Source organism: Typopeltis vanoorti, chromosome 11 (assembly GCF_054136105.1).
Source record: "Typopeltis vanoorti isolate ZY-2024b chromosome 11, IOZ_Tvanoo_1.0, whole genome shotgun sequence".
NCBI lineage: Eukaryota > Metazoa > Arthropoda > Arachnida > Uropygi > Thelyphonidae > Typopeltis > Typopeltis vanoorti.
In genome coordinates this window covers 32,451,919-32,475,878 of record NC_143559.1, presented here as the reverse complement: position 1 = coordinate 32,475,878, position 23,960 = coordinate 32,451,919, and the positions used below count along the sequence as shown (strand labels likewise).

Here is a 23,960-nt window from a genome sequence, read left to right as displayed (position 1 = left end):
TTAGAAAGAACGGTGTCTGATAGAAATCTGCTCTAATTAAGATTAAGCATTGTATATTAGCGGCTGGAAACAGGAAGGAACAGCAAAACAATTGGTAGAAAGAACTATAGATAAGATTTATAAAACACAATAAGGCACGACATACAAATATTTAACAGCCCCTTGTCATCACTCTTTCCCACTGTTCAACCAAGTGAAAGAACTCCCCAGTGTCAATCCTGTAACCACCTCTCAACAGTTTAAAAGTCTCAATCATATCACCTCTCCTTCTTCTATTCACCAAACTCTGCAATCCACATTCCCTCAGACAATCCTGATAACTAACATTGTACAGCCCTGAAACTGTCTTTGTTATCTGCCCCTGTATCCTTTTCACAGTTAATTTATCCCCTTCAAATCCTGGGGACCAAATCTGAGAACAATAGTCTAAGTATGGTCTGATCAGGGTCTTATACAACGGAATGATAACTCTTTTATCTCTGCAGGTCAGCGTCCTTCTTATTATTATTGCAGCAATACTCTGTGTTACCTTCACCACCTTTGCAATATGTCCCTTGAATTTCAGGTTTCTATCAATCATCAACCCAAGATCTCGTCTTCTCTACTTCCTCCAGTATATCTTCTGCAATAGAGTAAGCAGCATCCCAAACCTCAAGACCTTACATTTTGCTTCATTAAACTGGTATCCTCATTCATTTACCCATCTGTCTAAACTTACTCAAATCCTCTTGCATGACTACCACATCTGCACTATTACTAATAACCCTTCCCAGCTTCACATCATCTGCAAACAACTGAACATCCCCCTGATCTACTGACAATGTCATTGATATAAAGGTTAAACAATATAGGTCTCAGTACTGAGCCCTGTGGGGCCCCCACTTGTATCCCTCCTTGAAACTGCCTCACCATACACAACTCTCTGATACCTATCAGACAGCCAATCCTGACATACAAACCCATGTGCTGCAACTTAAATAGCAGCTTATCAAGTGGCACCCTATCAAATGCCTTCACTAAATCCAAGAAAATGGCAGTATATGCCTTTCCCTCATCTACTGCTCCTGTAACTTTATTATAAAAGGCTAGCGTATTACTAAAACAAGAGTGCCCCCTAACAAATCCATGTTGACTCTTACAGATAACATTACCCTCATCTGCCGAATGTTATATATGGTCTCTAACTAATTTCTTCAAGATCTTAACTACTGATGACACACAAACTGGCCTATAATTAGACACTTCCAGTCTGCTACACCTTTTATGCAATAGCACTATCTTACCTTCCTTCCATTCCCTGGGCTCCTTTCCCATAGCCAGACTTCATTGAAAAGCCAGGTCAAAGGAGCTGTTAGTTCCTTTCCTATCCCTCTAGTATTAAAATTTACTTCTCCAGGATGAAATATACCAATAAAGTGTTCATTGAACAATTCCACTATGTCCTCTGCATCAGTCACTCTATTCCCATTTTTATCCCACAATGTCGATCTTCCACAATCATTTCTCCTCCTACTGGCCACATAGCTAAAAAATTCCCTAGGATTTTCTTTGGATCTTAGGGCCAATCTCTTCTCATATTCCAGTTTCACCTACCTTACCATACTAGTCACTCTCCTGGCCTGTGTTTTATATTCTTCATCCAGTCTGCTACGAATTGTGTCTTCTTCACTTGTGGAATACTGCTTGCTATTGCTGCTAACAAATATTCCTTCACAATTTCCCAAGCACTAATGATATCCTGGCCTTCCAATTCCTCCCTCCATGAAACTTCCCCAAGTTGATGTCTAAGACTATTGATACTCCTGCATGTCTATTCATCTTCCAAGTCAAAACCACATGGTCACTCTCTCCAACTAGTGGGAGAGATGTCATCTCAGTTATTATCAACTCTTCTGATGCTATGATCAAATTCAAAACTCTTGAACCTCTTGTTCCCTCTGTTACATGTTGCCTAAGATATTTGTTCCTTAAGAATTCTAGAAATTCCATTCCCTTATTGCTACATGCATCTTCCTTTCCCCAATTTATACTGCAGTAGTTAAAATCTCCCATAACAGCCATTCTTTTTTGCACTTGCCAAGCTCAACTGTCTAAACATCTCCTGGTCCCCACCACCTGTGCTCCTTGGTTTGTAGCAACACCCCACTAAATATCCTCTTTCCCACCTCTACCTCACACCATATGCTTTCAAAATCATTAGTGTAACTGCCTTCCAAAACCTCCGCTCTTAGAGGACATAAGTCATCACTTATCATAAGCCGTACTCCACCACCACGCTTTCCCTTTCTATCCTGCTGAAAAATGCTGTATACCCTGCTACTTCTATTCCTGTTATTATATTCTCTTCTGTCAACCACGTCTCAGTGATTCCAATAATCTTTGGCCAGGCTGATGCTATCAGCACCACCACTTCCTCTCCTTTATTCTAGATACTCCTGACATTAGTATAAAGCATAAAAATGCCGCTATTTCTATTCCCAGCATTATTCCCCACTGGGCTCAGCACTACCCGATGTTGTCCCCCCTTCTCACAAGAGGCCATCCACCTTCGGCATTCTAGTTTCCTTGCATTGACACACTGACTTGTTCAGAACAGCAATCTCTCCAGATGCCTACGTCCTTCCTCATTCAAATGCAAGTGGTCTCTCGCATACAATTCCTCTCTGTCCTCAAATGCTCTCTAAACATCCACATAATCCAATCCTCTCTTCTGACACATTCTAACTATTATGTTATTCAATATTACTGCTCTTCTGCTCAGCTCGTCACAATCATACCTAGGCAACACGCACACTATCTTTCCTCCCTGTGTCTTCTTTCATACTACCTCAAGCAAGAATCTCATATCTCTCGCTGCCCAATTTACATTGCCTCTCAAGTCATTTGTTCCTACCACCACAATCATCTCGTCCACCCTTTCACCCCTCTTAATTGCCATAGCCACACTTTCTATTGTTCCTCCAGGCAAACACTCCTCATGCATCCTATCTTGCACACCACGGATCATTGAGTCACCATACATTACACCTCTTACCATTCCATCTCTCCTACTGTTTCCATTCTCTCCTCTTCTATCATTCCCACAACTCTCTCTCATTCCCTCTCTTCCACTTATCCTATTCATCCTATTCTCTCCTCTTCTATCATTCCCATACCTCTCTCTCATTCCCTGTCTTCTACTGTTTCTATACTCTCCTATTCTATCATTCCCAAACCCCTCTCTCCTACTTCTATACTTTCCTCTTCTATCATTCTCAAATAGAAAGAACAACACTTAAAATTGCAAGTGTGTGGCAATATATGCTATCAGCTGCAGGAGGTTAACTCTATCCACAAACTATTAGAATTCAGAGAAATACATTTAAATAATTACAATATTAAGAAACATAGAAAAATGAGGATTGTTACTTAAAATGACTCTCCAAAATTGGGAAAGTTTAAGGTAATAATTTTTGTTGAGGTTTGGACTGTGAATGTGGGAGTCAACTTTCTTTTTTGTAATACAGTGGAACCTCAGTTGTCGAACGCATCTGTTCTCGAACAATTTGGTTCCTGAACATATTTTCTGAACAAAAAACGCTCTGGTTCCCGAACAGGCAAACACGTACTCTGTGTGCAAAGCGTCAGTTATGAGGCAGCCTTCGTTCAGTGCAGACACCTGCTCGAATTTGCAGTGTTTTCTTGATTTTCTTTGTGTTTTTTTTTTTTTTTCCATAAATTATTATTAAGCAGCCATGGGGCTGCAGAAGAATAGTGATAACAGCAAAGCAAAAAGAAAAGTTGTTAGGACCACGATAGAGATGAAAAAAGAAATTGTATCCAAACATGAAAATGGCGTTCGTGTCTCGAATCTTGCTATGCAGTTCGGTATGGCGAAATCAGTGATATGTACAATACTCAAAAATAAAGAGGCGATCAAGGGAGCTGATGTTGCAAGAGGAGTGAAAGTTCTTACTAAACAAAGATCGCATACGATTGAAGAAGTAGAAAAATTGTTGCTAATTTGGATAAATGAGAAACAGCTGGGGATAGTGTTTTTGAGGCTATAATTTGTGAAAAAGCAAGCTGATTACTTGATGACCTGTTAAAAAAAAAACCCTGGTACGAGTGCTGATACTGATGTGTTCAAAGCTAGTAGAGGGTGGTTCAAGAAATTTAAGAGGAGGAGCGGCATACATAGTTTGGTTAGGCTTGGGGAGGCTGCAAGTTCGAACCGAGAAGCTGCTGAGGAATATGTGCAAGAATTTAGTGACTATGTAAAGGCTGAGGGTTTTCTTACCCAACAAGTGATGAAACCAGCCTATTTTGGAAAAAATTGCCAAAGAAGACCTAGATCACTCAGGAGGAAAAAGCATTGCCAGGACACAAGCCAATGAAGGACAGGCTGACTCTTTTGTTATGTGGAAACGAAGTGTGGACTTTAAGGTCAAGCTATTGCTTATGTACCACTGAGAAACCAAGGGTGTTTAAGAAAAATAACACGATGAAAAGTAAATTGTGTTATGTGGAGGGCTAATAGTAGGGCTTGGGTAACCAGGCAATTGTTTATTAAGTTAATTCATGAAGTCTTTGTCCCAGTTGTGAGAAAATACCTTCAAGAAAAAAATTTGCCAATTAGATGACCTCTTGTGATGGACAATGCTCCTGCTCACCCTCCAGGCTTGGAGGACGAGTTAGTGGAGGAGTCTGATTTTATCACAGTGTTCCTGCCCCCTAACACAACTTCTCTAATTCAGCCCATGGATCAGCAGGTCATTTTGAACTTGAAGAAACTCTACACCAAAGCACTGTTTCAAAGGTGCTTTGAAGTGACCTCTAACACAGAATTAACACTCAGAGAATTCTGGAAAAATCACTTCAACATCCTCCATTGCTTAAGTATCCTTGACAAAGCCTGGGCGCAAGTGACTTATAGGATGATGAACTCGGTCTGGAGGAAAGTATGGCCAGACTGTGTAGCAGACAACATTGAGGCTGAGCATGTTGCTCTGGTTGATGATATTGTGTCTCTGGGCAAAAGCATGAGCTTGGAAGTTGACGATGCTGATGTGGAGGAGTTAGTGGAGGATCACAGAAATGAGCTCACCACGGAAGAACTGGAACACCTTCAGAAGGAACAGCAAAAGAAGGAGGTGGAGGAAATGTCTTCAGGCACAGAGGAAGGGATTGAGGATGTTCCTAGTTCTTTGATGAAAGAAATGGGGTGAGGTGCAAAGTTTTGTGGCAAGATATCGCTCTCACAAAGCTGTAGCAAACCGCACATCATAAACCATTTCAATGACAGTGCCATGTCTCACTTCAGAAACATTTTAAAATGCAGGCAAAAACAAATGTCATTGGACAGGTTTTTAGTGAGACAGAGTCCCAGTGTGTCTCAAGCAGAGTCGAGTGGTGCCAAGAGACAGAAAAGAGAAAGAGAAAAAACCCAAGAAGGACAGTAACCTGATGCTTTTATGGAAGGGGACTCCCCTTACGTCATCAACTCTCCTCCTTTTGTATAGTTAAAGGGAAGTTAAATTTTCGTTTTTATTTTATCTATTTATTGTGTTTATTCTTTTTTATGTAAGATTTTATGCATTTTCATTATGTTTGTATACGATCTTATGCATGAAGTACTGTTGTAAAGGGTTAAATAAACAATCATCTGGGGTTCGGGAACAGATTAATCCATTTTACATTCATTCTTATGGGAAAATAGTTTCAGTTTCCGAACAGCCTTCAAGAACGAATTAAGTTTGACAACTGAGGTTCCACTGTATTTCAAGAAGAAAATGATTTTTATGTAGGACTAGTTTTGTTCCAATGAATTCTATGTTTAGTGGATGGATAAGGTGTGGCTGGCTAAACCAGACTTATCAGACTCTTGAAGTTAAAAAGCCAAACGGCTATTTTTTATTTATTTTTTTTTTTTTGGGGAAGTTGATTAAATTTGCTCCACCTTTGCTTCGAGTTGCCTTGGTGTTGTACTACCAGGTGTTCACTTACGCTTGGATTCACCAATAGTTTTTCGGCGTGAAACTCTTAGATCATAGTTTTCGATCTTAGAGTTTCGCATACTGGCTGTAAAATAATAAGGGATTTTTATTCCCTTAATTTAATTAACTTTGCCAGAAAAAATAGCCGTTTGGCTTTTTATCTTAGTTATAATATATGGGCACACCTTTCTGGCATTCGTATAGTGAAGGTATGCAAGTTCTTTTCACTTAAAGTTTGATATCATCCAGGTCTACCTACTCACTGATGAGAACTCAAAAAAGGTTGAAACCGGTCTGGATAGTGACCTTTCCTCATAATGTAAGGCAGTATTACATCTCCTAGGAGCTGTGTTTTACATTATGAGAAAATATCAAGGATAGTGAGGGAGCTTGCTCCACCTTTGCTTCGAGTTGCCTTGGTGTTGTACTACCAGGTGTTCACTTACGCTTGGATTCGCCGATAGTTCTTCGGCATGAAACGCTTAGATCGTAGTTCGCGATCTTAGAGTTTTGCATACTGGCTGTAAAATAATTTAATACTCTTGAAGTTCTTCTAGACTAGTCTGAGCTGAACAAGAGATCCTGTAAACTTCAGGATGAGAGAGAGAGAGAGAGAGAGGATATTTGTCTTTTGAAGAGGCTAGGAGGGAATTTAGTTTACTTATGGAAAGAAACTTATAGGTTAATCTGACTGAAGAAGTCATAGTTTTCTCTGATATGGAATTGAAATTCTAGAAACTCCTTTTCAAGTAGGATTAGGATGAAGGCTTTAATTATTAATTATTTTATCAATTATTCTTTGTATTATAACCATTAAAGATGAAAGTAGTTCTAATGACAGTTCATTATTTAAAAGAGTTGGTACAACATATCTTATGTGTACAGTGAACTAACATTTTCATTACACCATATTTTTGTTTATGACATTGAATAAGAACATCCTGAAAGGGGTGTTCTGGATATCATATTCTGCTTTGAGTGTAAACTTAATTCTTGGGTTTACTGAATTAATTTTCCTAAGAAATTAATGAAATTCAGACAAGGAAGAGTTCCATATATCAGCAAACTTAATAATCTCCTAGATGAAGAAGCCATCAAAAAGTTAGGAATTCATCATGCTAGACCTCTCCAACTTTATGGTCTTCCCAAGACGCATAAAGAAAATATTTTATTAAGGACAATTGTAAATTGTATATATTAAGGACAATTGTAAATTGTATAGGCTGTCTGACCTTAAACTCTCAAAATATTTGTCAAATCTTCTCTTCACATTTACATGTAATTCTTCCTCTTTTATTAAAAATTCCAAAGACTTAAAGAATAAAATATCACGATTATCTTTACAGTCCACATTTCACTCTTCACAAACAAACTGCTGGCTGATACAACAGAATCACTACATAATGATTTTCCTCCTGATATTGTAAAATTATTCAAATTTGTCGAAACAAATTATCCAAGCAGATAGAACCTATACTGCTATGGGTCCTCCTATTTCCCATATTCTAGGAAATTATTTTATGGAACATTTTGAACAGCATATTCTCAATGCTGATGACGTTTTTCCTGTATGGAACTCTTTTGTCTGAACTTCATGGATTTCATGGGAAAATTAATTCAGTAAGCCTAAGAATTAAATTTGTACTCAAAGTAGAATTTAATAATTGTTTTCCTTTTCTGGATGTTCTTATTCTACGTCAATCTAATGTCATCCTACAGTTGTCAATATACAGCAAACCAACTCATACTGATAATGCTGTTTCTCATCATCACCCATGTCAAAAATATGGGGCGATTAAATGTTCACTGTGAACATAAGCTATGTAGAACTTGACCCTCTTTTAAATAACAAACCATCATTTATATGAATTACTTTCATCTCTAATGGTAATAATGCAAAAATAATTGATAATTATGACCTTCATCCTAATCCTCTTTGAGAAGAAGTTTCTAGAATTTCAATTTCATATGTTAAAGGACTATCAGAGAAAACTGCGAGACTTCTTCACCAGTGCAAGTTTCTTGCCGGCCAGTTCGTAAACTAAATTCCTTCCTAGCCTCTCCAAAAGGCAAATCTCCTCCTCTCCCTCTCTCTTTCTATCCTGGAGTTTATGTGATCCCTTATTCATGCTGCAGCCTTTGTTATTATGGACAGATAAATTGTTCAGCTCAGATTCGTCTAGAACATCAAGAGTATATTTTATTTTGAGAGGCTGGTAAGTCTGGGTTAGCCAGTCATGCCTTATCCACTAGACACAGAATTCATTAGAACAAAACTAAAGTTCTTCATAAAAGTTATTTTCTTCTTGAAAGATTATATAAATAAGAAAGTAAGTAAGCTCATATTCATAGTCGAACCTCGACAAAAACTATCGCCTTAAACTTTCCCAAATTCGGGAGGTCTTCTTAAAGTAACAATCCTTATTTTTCTGTGTTTCTTAATATTGTCATGTACTTACAATTTTTTAAGTGTTGTTCTTGTTGTGTTTAATTCTTTTCAACTGTATTGACAATGACTAGGAAACCTGAAAATTCTACAAATAATAAATATTTTCCTAATATAAGTGAAAATCTGTTACTGTATATTAATTTTATCATTGTCATCCACTTACATTTCAGTATTTACATCTTTCGTTTTCCATAATGAATGTTGATCACTGTGTAACAGTAAATGAAAGCACCAGTAAATTCAAATCCTGTTTGAGAAAGCCAAATGCAGAAAACTTGCTTCTTACTCAAATCTTCCATTTGTGGTCACACAGACACAAATACTCACTGTGCCACAAGTGAGTATTTCGGAACTTTTAACTTTAGATGTTGTATAGGTGATATTTTTGTACATTTTTCTTTAAAAAAAAGTATTAGACATAATCTTAATATTGTGTAATAAGAGAATGCATAACTTAGACTTTAGAATTTGTGGTTACAAAATATGTTTACTACTTGCCTCAGATAGAAATAATGCCACTGGGTATTACTTGTTGTTTCATTATAGGTTGCATTTTTAATTGGATAATTATGAAAACTTGTTATTTCAGGCAGAGATTAGGATCGACTGGGGATGGTGATGCTAGGGGTTTCTGCTTAGAAACATGTGACATGGATAAGCTGAAACAAGAAATAATGGTTGAGATCAGGAAAGAAATGAATAAAATGAAACAAGATATTATTGAAGGTAAGTTTCTAATACAGTATTGCAGTAGAGAAAAAAGTGAACATAAAAGATTAGAGTATAAAGTGAAGTATTCTTTAATAAAAATGAATAATAAATAATACTTATAGACAGTACTTAATTTAGATGCATATTGGTGTGATTTACTTTTAAACTAAAAGTCAGTCTTTTGGGCTCACACTTTATCTTCCATTCTGAAACACCATCTCCCTCATTGTAACAATGCAAAATCCAAAAAAGAAATCCAAGGAATATTATGAATGGAAAATTATAATATACTTTGTTTTTTGTGTGAGTGTATTTTGCAGTAAAGTGCAATTCAGTGACGAAAAATAGGAGTTAGGTTCCTGGAAAAATAGTTTTTTGCATATAAAAACTTCAAAATACTCAGTAATTTAAGTATATTCCTGTGTTCTTTTGTTCTGTTAAGAATAAAGATATGTTCTTTAGTTTGCCAATGATGGTAAAGGGTACAATTTTTCTACTAGGGCTGAGTTATTTTAATATGTATAAATGATATAATAAATTCTTTGCATAATCATTTTAGTTTATTTCTTGATGTGTCAGAATTTTGTGATTGCATTAAAAAAATTATTTGCAAATTACTTTTTTTTTGATTTGCAAAAGAAGAAACTTAAGAAATAAGGAAAATAAAATAGAACGTTTTTTTTTTTTTTTTTGGTGGGGGGAGAATTATTTATCATTAACATCTTTGTTCTACTCCCGGGGATGGGAGTATACCAGATATCATGTGAGAGTCCAATATAATTTAGTTTACTCATGTTGAAATTTTCTGAAAGAATTACTGTTGGAACAAGAATGAAAATAAGTAAATTAATAACTAAATTAAATGTTTACATGATACTTTGCCACCTCGGGCTAGCATTATCTATGCACTCAAAGGCACACAAAGTAAAAGTTTTTTTTAAAAAAAAAGTCTGTTGCATGCATGAAGCTAGAGTGTTTAGTTTTATGTCTGTCATGCATCACAATTTGTTTAGAATCACATCATTTTTGTTGTAATGATTGGGGTTTTGTGTAACTTAAGCTGCTCAAGTTACACAGAAATCTGATTTGAAGTAAAATTTGTAGTAATTGGCTTTCTTCCACCTGATGAAGTTATCTTTATCCAAGGATTGTTGTGCAAGTACAATTATTTGTTTTTCCATACCATGTTTTTTTTTTTTCTCCTTGATTAAGGTGCACTTTATCTGCCCATTCAAAATATTAGGCACCTTGTTGAGAAGGGATACTTGTAAAGGAGAGAGAGGACTGTGGCACTCTTTGATCTGCCTTGGAAGTGTAGAAAACAGTTAGTGGTTTGTAGACCATTCTAGAGATGGCTCAGTCTATCTTGAAAAGATAGACTGGACCATCTTTTATTCTTGTTTTTTTTGTATCTGGTTTTTTGTTTGAACGATGTTAGCAGAACCTATTGTTCCAGATGCATAACTGGTTTTCTGAGAATGAAATTTGTTCTACCCTGGAGGTCAAAGTGTAGCATATGGGTAGCTGTCTCTGTCTGGGTTTATGGAAGACTTGAGCTGAAGAGAGAGCCATGTGAATTACATTCTAATGAAGGTATTCAACAAGACTAAATATTCTTTTCTAATTCATAGATGAAACTAATGAGAGCAGATCTTCTTAAGGAATTGCAGGAACCTGTGGGCCTTAGGAACAAATGAAAAAAATATTGTCTGTAACAGTACTTCAACCATACTTTGAGTTTGTGTGGGAGGAGAATGAATTTAGCACCAAAGTTTTAAAAAATTCCATTTATAAGCAAGATGAAAGTGAGGAGACTCCATTGGTATATCTTAAGTTTTAGAACTGGTTAATCTAGCCTAGATAATGCCAGCTTGAGTTGATGAAATGTTGGAATGTATATATTTAATTTAGTTACTAAAAATATCTACATACCAATGCTTCATGTAAATCTTCCAGAAGACTAACAATAACAATTAAGATTTCATGCTAATTTAATCCTTTCAGATTGGTCTGTTGTTTGTCAGGTCTGATTTGACCAACTCAGAGTATAATCTAAAAATGGTATTAAGCTCTTTTCCTTTGTTTCTAATATAATTCTGACAATGATATTATTTCCCCCCCCCCCTGCAGTTTTTTGTTTTTGATCAACTGTTTCATTTCTAATCATCCAACTTTCAGGTCCATAAGTTAAAATCAGTATGAACAATCTTGTAGGTTCCTACCTTTGCTTATGCTGTTATCTATGTCCATCTTCATTAAAAATTGTGTGTAAATGGCTGAAATGTTTTACATATTATTATGTGGTATCTCCATGAAGTCCAGAGACTCATTGTGGTAGACCCACATTAATGTTTATACACACGAAAATCATATCTCTCCTTAAACTCATTCACTCTCAGGGCACTCAACTAATTCTGGCAACTCATTCCACTCTTTCACCACTCTTCATGCAAAAAGTCTAGCCCGCATATCCTTACTAACCACATTCTTACACATCTTCCATGGATGACCCATGGTTCTTTATTTGTCATATATTGAAAAATTTCCTTTGCATCAGTTTTTCAAAACCCCTTTAATATCTTACAAGTTTTTTTTGTCTCTTCTTTTCCACTTATCAACTAAACTTTGTAACCTACCCACTTTCAACCTATTCTTGTAGGGAGCATTTTCCACAGGCCTATCACCAGCTTGGCCACTCATCTCTGAATCCTGTCTATCAACTGCTGATCCTCAAGAAACCCAGGTGACCAAATCTGTGCACAATAGTCAAGATGCAGCCAAATCACAGCCTCATAAACAGGAAATAGTAACTTCCCCGTCTTTATTATCATGTTTTTCAACATCCAAGTAATCATTTGAGCTGCTTTACCAACTTTTTCAATATGCCCTCTGAACTTCAGCTCTCTGGCCATCATCCCCAATCCCTACCCTCATCAATTTCTTGCCATCCAGTACCATCAGTATGAGGTACTGGATGGCAAGGTTGCATCATACACAGTATGCAACCATTTCAGTCCATAACTTTACATTTTAACACTAAATTGACAAACATTATACTTTGCTCACAATGTCAATTTATTTAAATCATCCTGCAGGATATCTACATCACCTTGATCAACTATTGCCCTCTTCAGTTTTGCATCATCAGCAAACAACTAAATACCTCCCCTTAAGTCATTCCTTAATGACTTATTATCCAAATTAAGCAGCAGTGGTCCTAGCAAGAGCCCTGAGGCACTCCATTAGTCACTCTCATTTGCCTTGATTCACAGCTTTGCCATACACTATTCTCTGTCTGTCTATCTGTCAATCATGCCATTTACAACACACTCAATTGCCACTCTTGCTTTTGTATTATAACCTATTCACTCTTGGCAATGAATACATAATTCCTAATGCTAAACTCAGTGAATAAGGAAGGGAGCCTTGGTTGCTATTTTCCTTTTACAAATTGGTGCCATGAAAAGAATTGCTTTCTAAACGATATCCCATATTAAATTTCTGAAACACACACTTAAGTTTACAGTCTAAAGTAAGATATAACCACAAATAATCACTATTATTCACTAAAATAAGACATTTGTAGGATATGTGCAACACTGCTTCTATTCTGTGGCATGCTAGCGCCATCTAGCAAGCTGGTGTTAGTATAGCATAATCTTTCTCTAGGTTCTCTGTTTTCAAATGAAAAATGTGAACATGAAAAACAAGTTCCTGTTTTCCATGTTCCTGTGTATTTTCTTAGTTTCTATATGTGTATGTAAAATCATTTTATCTACTTCACTGACTTTTTTAAGACTAATCTTATTTTCTAAGTCTGTTTATGCATGGTCTGGTTTTCTGGTGTTGTGTCCCATTTTATGATTTTTATTCTATCTAGTTATTTCCCTTTTATCTATGTTCAACTATTATCTACGCACAAGATATCACCAAAAAATTTACTAATACTTAAGTTATTTCTCCCCTTAGTACCCCTAATATTTGTATTTATACTGTGCCTTTTGGGATATTTAGTTTGAGATATTATATACAAAAACAAGGAGAAAGAACTAAAATATGTCTGAAAGTGAAACAATATTGCAGTCGTGACACTTTATCTCGTTTCTTAACACATTAATTTTTCCCGTGTGATTAGGTTCGTATTTTTCAAGTGGTGCATTGGACAGCAATTTCAGACAACTGTTTTATCATAGAACAAAAGGTTTATTAAATTCCTTAACAAGGTACAATTCAATTTTTGTGAGTACTCAATTTAATGCTAAACTAAATACTTACACACTAACATTAGCTTATCATAAATAATTAAGCTATGATCCTATAATGGGTATTACGATCATGCCGCCATAACAATTCAACACATAACTTCATATGACATGGACATATAAGATTAATTCACACTATTTAACTATTCAAACTTAAGTAGATTAACTAAACCTTTTACTAACACACAACTATGACATTTTAACTTTCCTATACATTACAATAGACATGCAAAATTCTCAGGACACTTAATTATTCATATAACATATTCATATAACATATATCATATAATATATTCTGTCAGATACTAAGGTCCTAGTATAAATTTTCCTTGGTCACTTCAACAGTTCCGTATTAGAATAATGATACCTATTACAGACAAATTTTAGTTAACATTAGATATATTTTACAGTACCTTTCTTTCTTGAGTTTTTTCATAAGGGCCTTTACCTTTTTCTGATTGAACTAGCTTGGTATAACCTCTCCGATAATCTGTTTCTCCTACGTTCCTTTTGGAATTGAACTTTGTTTACGCGGTCTTAATCTCTCGTAACTTAGGACACACTTTGAATCATCTATATAACGGCTGTACAACTTGCGACGTGGATATCGATATCTTTACAGCTTTCCCTTTCTCGTGGTTGTCACTGAAGTTGAAACACAAAGAATATATTTCCTTTTCTTTGACTCTATGGCATTCTTCGCTTCTTACATAGGAAATCCGGAATCGAAATCCCGCTCACTTTTGTTTCCATGTTGTGACGATGGAGATATAACCCCAATCTCCACTCAGGGAAACTGTGTGAAACCTATGCCACGGAGCTCGTAGAGAACTCCTCGGGAACAGAACCAAAACAAAAACCAAAAAGCCCCCTCCTGTGGGGGTTTCCAACCCTTTTATACTTGCGCTCCTAACGGCACCCTCTTTAACTTCTTTTCTCCGCCCCTACTTGTTTTTACTTCACCGATCAATTAGGGTGGCATTTTTTTTCTGCCAAACGTCCTTTGGTCGGCGAGCCAAACGCTGTCTCAATCCGGGAATCGGCCCTGAGCGATAGTCTGTTGTTTTTCTTCCTCTAGCCTCTAACTTAATCCCATTTCCAAATTTTTTTTATGAATTCACTTAATATTTTAATCTCTAGCCTCTCACATACCATCTCTTATGACTAATCCTTTTCTGTCTTATTTATTTAAATTTTCTCTTTTATATCATATTACAACATTAATATATTCTTTCTTTTGCTAGCTAGTTCAACAAATACCTTTATGTTTTATACATTTTATTGGATGCAAGGATATTTCTTTTTCTTTTAAATAATTCATTTAAATTAGCTATTTAAATGAATATTAGTTTATTGCAGGTTTTTTTTTATTTTTTTTATTTGCTCTTCGTGTTACACCATGATAGCTGAGAATTCTATATTCTCAAGATATCAGGGTGTAACACTGGGAACTAAATTTACTGAATTCCTTTCTATTCATCAGTATGTCAAAATCTAGAGGCTAAATATGTAGATCTAAATTAATTTAAAAGCTGGTATTCTGCAGTACAAATGCTTGGTTCCTTTTATAGAATTAAATGTTATAAAAGCATATTTTAAAGCCTTATTTAATTTTTTATACATACTATTTCTTTAGGAGGTAAGGTATCATAAAAATTTCTTTGTCTGGTTATAATGCCAAGTTTGCTCTTTGACCAAACAATAGTATTTGTGCAGTACCATACTCAGAATATGTGTATTTAAAAACTTGCTTGATCCTTTAGCAGTTTGTGTGGAAGGAAACTTGAAACTGTTTAAAATTTTTCAGAATATTGATTATAATTTTGTTTTTGATGTCAGTCTCATAGGGTTGGGCTGAAAGAAATATTTGAATATTTCTTTAGATTACTTGTAGGTTATGTTCAGAAATCTTCTAGTTGGATAAATCACTTAACTTGTCTTCTAATTGCCTACAGATATCCAATCCTAACTTAACTCTTTACTCTTTACAGAACTTAGTTTTATTGATTCTATTTCTCATTGTCTTAAATTCCGTTCCATTCATGTGTCGTCTCCTATCTAGGAGGTTGACTACCATGATGTGACTCATCATTAATAACCATTGTAATGACATGCGATGAGGACCCTATCTCTTCCACATATTGTCGTAAGTATTCATGACTGTAATTCATGTGTGTTCACAGGGCCGGTTTGCCTGTTCTGAGGGACGAAAAACCAGAGTTTTGGGGTGAAAAAAACCCTCTACCTCCATATGAGACCGGCTAACTTACCTTTAGTCGAAAGAGATCAGATAAAGGTTCCTCATGTCATAGACGGGAAGCTAACTCAGGTGTTTCCGACCAAAGGGCTTCGTCTATACCGACTGAGCTACGGAGGCTTCCTAGCTCAGTCTTAAATACCTGATAATATAAAATTTAACAATAAAATTATTTTAATATAGTTGATATTCATTACTCAATTGATTACAAAAAATCTTGATGATTAGCATTTACTCAGTGTTAATAATCTAGTAACTAGTGCATTTCAACAAATTGCCACAAAACTATATTATTTTTTCACTTATTTTAGTATTGATTATATATTACATATGCGCATATGTTGAAGCAAGTATTGGGACATACTTTTTAGGATGAAATATTTTGATAAGCTTTCTTATCACATTGCATTGTGGTTGTCATGAATATGACATGGATATATTCCTAGAGTCAACAGTGTATCTATATATTGCCAGTGGCTGTAATTTCAGTGGTCTCTCTAATAAGAGATTGAATCACCCAACTAGTTTTCTTTATTAACCAGTGGAATTGTGAGGATATCACTTAAGCTAGGAAATGACAGGAAGACTTGAATCTAAGCATGCTTAGAAGGATGGTATGAAAATCTGCAGCCTGTTATAGAGATGATCATGCAGTGGTTTTAGGTTAGTAATACAAGGGGAGGAAGGCTGAAAAGGTCTGATAAACACCTAGAACAAAAATTAATTTTCTCTTCCTATATATATCTTAAAAGAAAAAGAACAAATTATTACAGTTTGATGAAACACATGGATTAAAGGGTTTAACATATGTTTTTTCTTGTGGTTATTATTAATAAGAGAGACCTCCAGGGAGTCAGGGGCTCATCAAGAGAGGCCACATACCACACACACACACAGCTATCATACTTGTTCTTGAATTCATTCACACTGCTTCCACACATAACATCCAATGGCAATCCGTTCCAATGATGCATCACCCTATGAGAGAAAAATCTATCTCCCATCCCTTAGCAGCTTTCATTCTCAGCTTCTAAGGATATCCTCTTCTCCTTTTTCCACTCTTCATAAATGAAAAATTCCATCAACTGAAATCCTGAATGACCCTTTCAGAAATGTGTAAGTTTCAGGAATATCACCTCTCTTTCTCTTGTTTGCTAGTGTCTGCAGTGTATAAATTCTCAACCTACCTTCATAATCAGTACTCCACAATCCTGATGTCATGTTCAGCACTCTTCTTTGCACTCTCTCCACTGTATCAGAATCACAACGGAAACCAGATTTGTGCACAATAGTCCAAGTAAGGTCTTATCAAGGCCTTGTAAAGAGGCAAAATGACATCCTTTTCTTTACACATGAAAGTTTGTTTCAGCATTACAATTATCGTTTAAGTTTGTATTTGTAATCTTTGCTATGTGGCCCCTGAACTTCAACTGTTGAAGTTTGACGGCAGAAGTATGATGCTATTGAGCTGTTTCTTAGATCTACCTTTGATTGCAGTATATGGAAGAATGAATACTGATGGATGTGCAGCATACATAATATCTCTTCCTATGTGGCGGCAGCAGTTTTATAGACAAAGCCCATACCCTCTTTGAACACTACAGTGCCCAATATCATCTTCCAGGTGTTATTGCAACATGAGTAAAATGGTGTGGAAAACTTTGGCTTACACAGTATCCCAAACTCCACCCAACAGAACCTTTGCAATGAATTGGAAATAATGAATGTAGACCAGACCATTGCATCCAATTTTATGTGGACTGGTTGTCATATTTGAGGAAAAATGATCAGAATGTATGACATTGTTATCTGGCATAGTGTGTTTATAGGAGTTGAAAGTGTGATCATGGCCAAAGGAGTGTCTACACACTATTGAAGTGTAATTTGAATTTCTTTGGAATGTCCCAATACTTATTCAACATGGCACACACATTTAAGTATTATGTATTATTTGGAGAAAAACTGAGTTTTAAATTTTTGTAATTTTTACAGCTATTAGAATGGAATTAAACAGGAGGTAAATGTACTAAAAAGCGGGTGTATAAAGTGGACCATGAAGATGAGTGCAACAAATTAAGAGCCTTTAATGTTCCAGCATTCCAGAACTTATTTTTACTTGTTTTTATGTTGTTGTTACTTGCATTTTTTTTTAATGTTTTTAATTAAATGGCTCACTAGGATGAAAATTTAGTCTATTTTTGAATAGTTTTGTTTTGGGCAAGTTTATTTAAAGAAATGTCCATAAAGATGTAAGGAAAGATGGAACTTAAGATCTCTAATAATTATTGTAATAGTGTTCGACATTGAGTATTGCCTATCTATAGTGCATAGGACTGCAATGATAATCATGGTTATTATAAGTGGCCATACTGAACATTACAAAATACTCTAATCAGAGTGTGTAAAGCTGATGTTGTGCCTGGTTGAAGTTAAGTGAAAGTCTACAAAAACTGTTAAGATTGGCTTACTTATTATAAAAAGCAAAGCATGGACACATTTTTAAATAGAAACCTCCTTTTTATATGAGATCACGTCTTTCAGTATTGAGTGTATACAATTTTAATTTTTTTACTGTGTTCATTGAATTTTAACATAAATACTTGAATACTATGATATTCAGGCAAGAAAATATTGCATTTGTTTAGATATGGATATCTAAAAGAAACTTTACAGCTTCGGGCACGTTTCCATGTGTTATAGACTGTAAAAACCAAAACCATCTTATTGGTATCTTCCCCAATTTTGGGGGGAAGCATACCTGACCGTGTGCATTAAGTATCTAACTGAATATTTATATTGCATGGAATGATTTGATACCATATAATGGTATTACTCATCATACAGAGCCAAACTAGTTGAAAAAACAAATGTTGAAAGTCATTTTGGGTAGAGTTGAAGCAAAATAATGCTCAAGATAGTGCTTTCAGTTTTACTCTCAGTGCATAATTATTCATTTGGTGTTTTATATAGGAGAAGCAGTATTTATGCTACTTCATACATTATAGTCTAGTCTGATCATTATTACTTTCTAGTTATTAGAAAGCAAAATTTTGTCTTCATTGTATCATTTCATGAAGTAATTGCTTACGAAACAGAAGATATGTGTTGATTTCCTTTTTCTGTATGATTTGTCTTTATGAATGAAAGAAGATTATTTATTTATTGTGAACAGTTTCAAATTTATGAATTTTTTTTTTTTTTAACTTCACATGTAGTACAGTAATATCTTAAAATTGGCATAACTTTGACTGCAATACATTTTCTTTGAGTATAGTTCTTTTAATAACTTATTTATAATTTTTTAAATAATTCATCAATTGTGCTTTTGTTGTATTTATAATCTACCAAACTTGATAATGTGATGTAAAGATTCATTATGAGCAATTCTGAAATCATTTATCAAATGCTTAATATTAGTTTTATGTCAGCATCATCTATAAGAAAGAACAACTCTGCTCATAGCATTATGGGCCGAATATCTTTCTTCTGAGAGCTAAAGATTCCTAGTTCTTCCATATTTCTTCCACAGACCAATTCTTGAGAAATATTCTATCCTAATTTTTTGAAAAAGTGTGAGGAATGCATACTATTCATAATGAAAAGAATGAAAATGTTTTCTAGTTTATTGCATTTGTATTGATAGAAATGTAATCATGCATAAAATGTGCAGTGCCTTGATTGTTTGATACACACTTGCCAACTATCTCTTGTCCCTCAATCCACTTTTTTCTTTTTTTTAAATTCTACCTCATTTTTCCTGTTAACAGATTTGCTTCTTTTCTGTTATTAATTTTGCATACATAAAATCAGTGAACATTTCCCTTATTGATTAGAGTTTATTCAGATTATACAATCATATCTAAGTTGTAATGAATTATGAAAGTATTTTATAATAAATGGACATTTGTTAGATTAATTAATAAAATGCTTAGTAAAATTTGTTTCATGATAATTAAATGTACTGCCTTGTAGCTGTTAATATCATTAGATTAAAAGTAGTTTTATAATTCTAAATTCAATGTCAGATCAATCTGAAAAAATTACAAGGAAACTATTCTTAGATAAATGAAGCATTGGAAACTGTATTTTCAAGCAAAGTTGAATAGTTTGCATTGTGAGTAGCATGCTGTTAGGTTTTAAGTAAGTTTTTAAGTTGAATGAAAAGGAGTGGCAGTTGAAAAGAAGGGATCCAGTGAAAATTTTTTGCAATTTTTTATAAACAGTAATTTGAGAGAATTATTTTCATTAATTGCAGAGCAACTGTTAATACAGAATGGCCCTTTTTAATTTCAGATAAATACTAAATCTAAAACAAATTAATTAGCATTGTAAATTATAATAATCATCTAAAAACAATAGACTTGGACCTATAGAATCATGACCTTAATTCCTAACTTTTCTCGTAGATAATGAAATGAGTTTGAAAGGAGGTATTTTCCTGTTTTTATTGCAGATTGAAAACATCCAAAAGTAAAAGTTTCAAACATCCAGAAACTAACAAACTTTCCTTTTTGATGTTTAGTTAGTGAAACAGAAGATGGAGGAATATCTTTAGACATCTGTTGGATGCCATCCCATATGGGAAAATGCCTCTCTGCCAACTCATTTCATCCTCCACAAAAAAGAAACCAAGATATTTTTAGTATTGACATTATTATTTATCATTATCCAAAAGGAACCTTGTATTAATGCTCAGGTTACATTTTACAAAGAGTATTATTGAATTCAGTTTCTTGTGTCTTTATTCCTCCAGCTTAACTAGTTGTAATATAAATGTTCTGTTAGGTCATAGTCATTGTTGGGGTTGAACACTTAAATTAATCTGGCTTCTGCAGAGGTTGGAGGGTACCAGCCAGCTCTTTTTGTCGCTGTGGCCATGATCAAGAGTGATAGTCAAAATGACTATTCTTGTTTTCATAGATTGAAAAATCAAAGATCTCTGATTTTTCAACCTATGAATGGAAACTTCCTATACAATGATGTGATTGATTTCTGTTATATAGTGTGAGGTATATTTCTATGACAAAATATTTCAAAATTATATCATTCTGTTTTCCCTGTTATATTGAACTCATTTTCTTCATCGGTTTGGTACTAGCTGGTATTATCACATTTGCACTTTAAACAGTTCGTTATAATAGTACTTCTATTTCCAGTTTTGTTTCTAAAGCATTTAATTTATAAGCCTTATTGTTTTCTATTAACATGGTATAACTGGTGTTTTATTTATTTCTCATACGTATGTTTGTCACACCACTGAAAAACAAAATAAATTAGACCATAGCTTTTGGTTATGGCTCCAATAGTACTAACAGTGGACATCTGGTAGCTGTAAAATAATATTTTAAAATATTATAAGATATCAAAAGTAATAGTAAAATTGTATTTTAAATTGTATTATTAACCTATTTAAAACTGCTATAGTGAGATATCCATCTGATTTTGCTTCATTCATGAGGAGGGGGAAATTGGATTTTAGAAATATTGGGTCCAATGTTCAGCTGATTGGTGAAAATGCAAACTACAAAGTGGAAAATATATCTCACTCGTAGCTCACTCAATAATGATGAATTTCCCGTTTGGTTGAAAAGGCGTGGGTTTGATCCTTATGATGCAAAATTCTATGGACTTTTTCAATTGATAGTAAGCAGGTCTCATGCAGATAGCATGGTTTTTCCTTCCTGAAACAAATCAGCCAGAAAACATGCACGTACATGTATAATAGACAGACATATAAATTGCAAGGTAGATCAGTGAGACTACTCCACACAAGATAAATCTGTATAGTGTGTAGTGAGCTCTTGTGACGAGTACCATGATTCCATGGAGGTGCCATTTAATGATAATAAAAACAGATGTAGCAATTTTCAGACTTTACCAGTATTATATAGGAGTGCCCTTCAGGTATGAAACTTCAAATAATGGATATAGAAGGATCAGTTTTGTGTTTAAGTTTAAAAGGGATAATGTTAGTAGGTTGGATGTAATACAACTGTGTGCGTACAGTGTGTGTGTGTGTGTGTATATGTATTCCCCCCTGCCCCAAATTCTTGTTATTATTGCTGTTATTAATATTTTTTTCTGTTGTTTCTTTAAAGATAATAATAAACTGTGCCTGGATTGCTAAATCTTTATAGCTTCCTACATTCTGATGTTATTTGGTTTCCAGTAGTACTCATTTATTTTACTGAAAGTTAATTTGTTTTTGTTTTTTATTTTATCATTATCATTATTATTATTATTTATTTATTTGTCTCTTTTCAACAGACAAGCTATTTAAACTTTTTTCATTCCCTTTGTATAATTAGTCCTCACATGTTGATGTTTTTCATATTTGCACTTTTCAAATTTGAGCATATGTCTTTACACATTTTGGTTTTTTCATGGTTTGTATGAATATTTTTGGGACCAAATCACTCAGACTCTGGAATAATGGCCATTACTGCTCTTATGGTTTTGTTTAGCTTGGATATAATTGTTTTTGGTATAGAAAAATACACTGTAAGGTAGCTGAATATTCAATTTTTCTGTTCTTTTCCTGATTTTTCAAGTTACAGTTTGTGTACGTGAAACAAAAACTTACATATTTTTAATAAAACTTACATGTTTTTAATTTACATTTCTGACATATTTCAGTATTTAAATGTGAACTTTTTCTTTGTCTAGTTTTAATAGACTATTACTTTGAGTTATAATCATTTTACATTTGGGTTAAAAAAATCATTTTAAATGAAATTAAAATCTAGGCTTTTAACACTGTGAGTGCATCATGCATTTGTCCTTTCATTCCAGGTGAGTTAGCTATATTTATATCAAATGGCAGAGCTTTTCCTGCTGGAAATTCATATTTTTCCTGTTTTTGCAAAACAGGCAGACTGACCTGGCTAGAGAACAGGTGCACCACACTTGCTTTGGCTGTTTAAATTCTGGTTACATTTATTAAAATGCTCTAATCAACATGGAAAACTCATTTTTATTTACTTTCACAAGTCCATTGTAACTTGCAATTTACCATATTCAAAATTCAGAGCTTTCATTATTTTTACTTTGCATTATTTTCTGAAATTACTGAGAAATTAACTTGGCATATTGAAAATATTCTTGAGTGCAGAATACGCCATTTATATATCACTTAAAGCATTTCAGGCATTTATGGTATGCCTAATTGAAGTAAATGTTTATCCCAGTGAAATAGTAAATTTTAATAACATACCTGTAATTAATAAGATCTGATCTCTCAAACTAATATAAAATCTTAAAAAAAGTTTTCTTATTAGATCCCTACTTTAACTGCTGTTAAATGATACCTGTATACTGAGGCATAAAGAAGCTTCAAGGATGAAAAGTGGTGATTTATTTTTTTAATTTCATTTGTTTTTGTTATTGTGTATTTGTAAACAACATGGAAGAGTCTTAGGCATTTAAAAAATATGGTAAATAAGTTTGTGACCTAGATTTGTTTGAATTATGAATTTATAATCCCATAAATTGAAATCTAAATAATTTATTAAATTATTTATAAAAAAATAAATAAAAACTAAATAATTAATAAATCAAATAATTTATTTAATAAAGCTCACTGATAAAAATACTTTTTTTTTCTTCTTCCAAGAAGTTTGTGTGAACTGTTGGAAACAGGAAACTACTGAATCACAGATTAGTAATTAATATATATAACCTGGGAAAGGTCATGTTGAGTATGAAAAACAATTGATATATCAATTATCTGACCACAACAGAAAAGCAGTTTGCTGTTCTGATAATTGTGAAGGATCATATAATTGAAGATACAAATACAGAAATCAGTTGATATACTAACACCCATTCAAGGATTGGTTATTTGAAGGTCAGATAAATGGTAGAATACAATGGGCAGATGTGTTATTTTTTCTGTTATTAGGTCTGCATCTTAATAAGCAGGGGTTGGCCACTCAAATTTATGTTGAGTATAGTTTAAGTTAATTTCATTTTGTGTATATTTGTTTAATGGAGAATTTCACATCTTAAATTATGCCTTGCATAATGGGAGTTTCAGTTATTTAATATTATTAAAATCACTGTAAAAAAGATACTGTTGTTGTTGCCTCATAACAAATGTTTCTTGTAATGAAAAACAAATATATGGATTCAGGTTGTCAAATCTCAAGCATGTATGTACTAATTAAGGTGATCCTAGCCCAGGTTAAGTTAGATTTGAAAAAAATGTAAGAGCTTTCATTGTAACTTTCATGAATATAATTTTTGTATACTTAATTAGATCTTAAGATATTTTATTAATATTTTAAGTGCTATATTTAAATTGCCAT

General features: G+C 34.0%; 1 protein-coding gene across 1 annotated transcript in view; it reads left to right on the top strand.

Moving 5' to 3' along the window:
- ena (ENAH actin regulator enabled) overlaps positions 1–17,716 on the top strand; it is a 247,765-nt gene extending 230,049 nt beyond the window's left edge. Inside the window, exons 10-11 of the mRNA XM_090400769.1 lie at positions 9,014–9,150; positions 17,647–17,716. Coding sequence (XP_090256895.1) covers positions 9,014–9,150; positions 17,647–17,675 — 166 coding nt within the window. The 3' untranslated portion in view covers positions 17,676–17,716. The remainder of the gene's footprint in view (positions 1–9,013; positions 9,151–17,646) is intronic.
- The last annotated feature ends 6,244 nt before the right edge of the window (positions 17,717–23,960 follow it).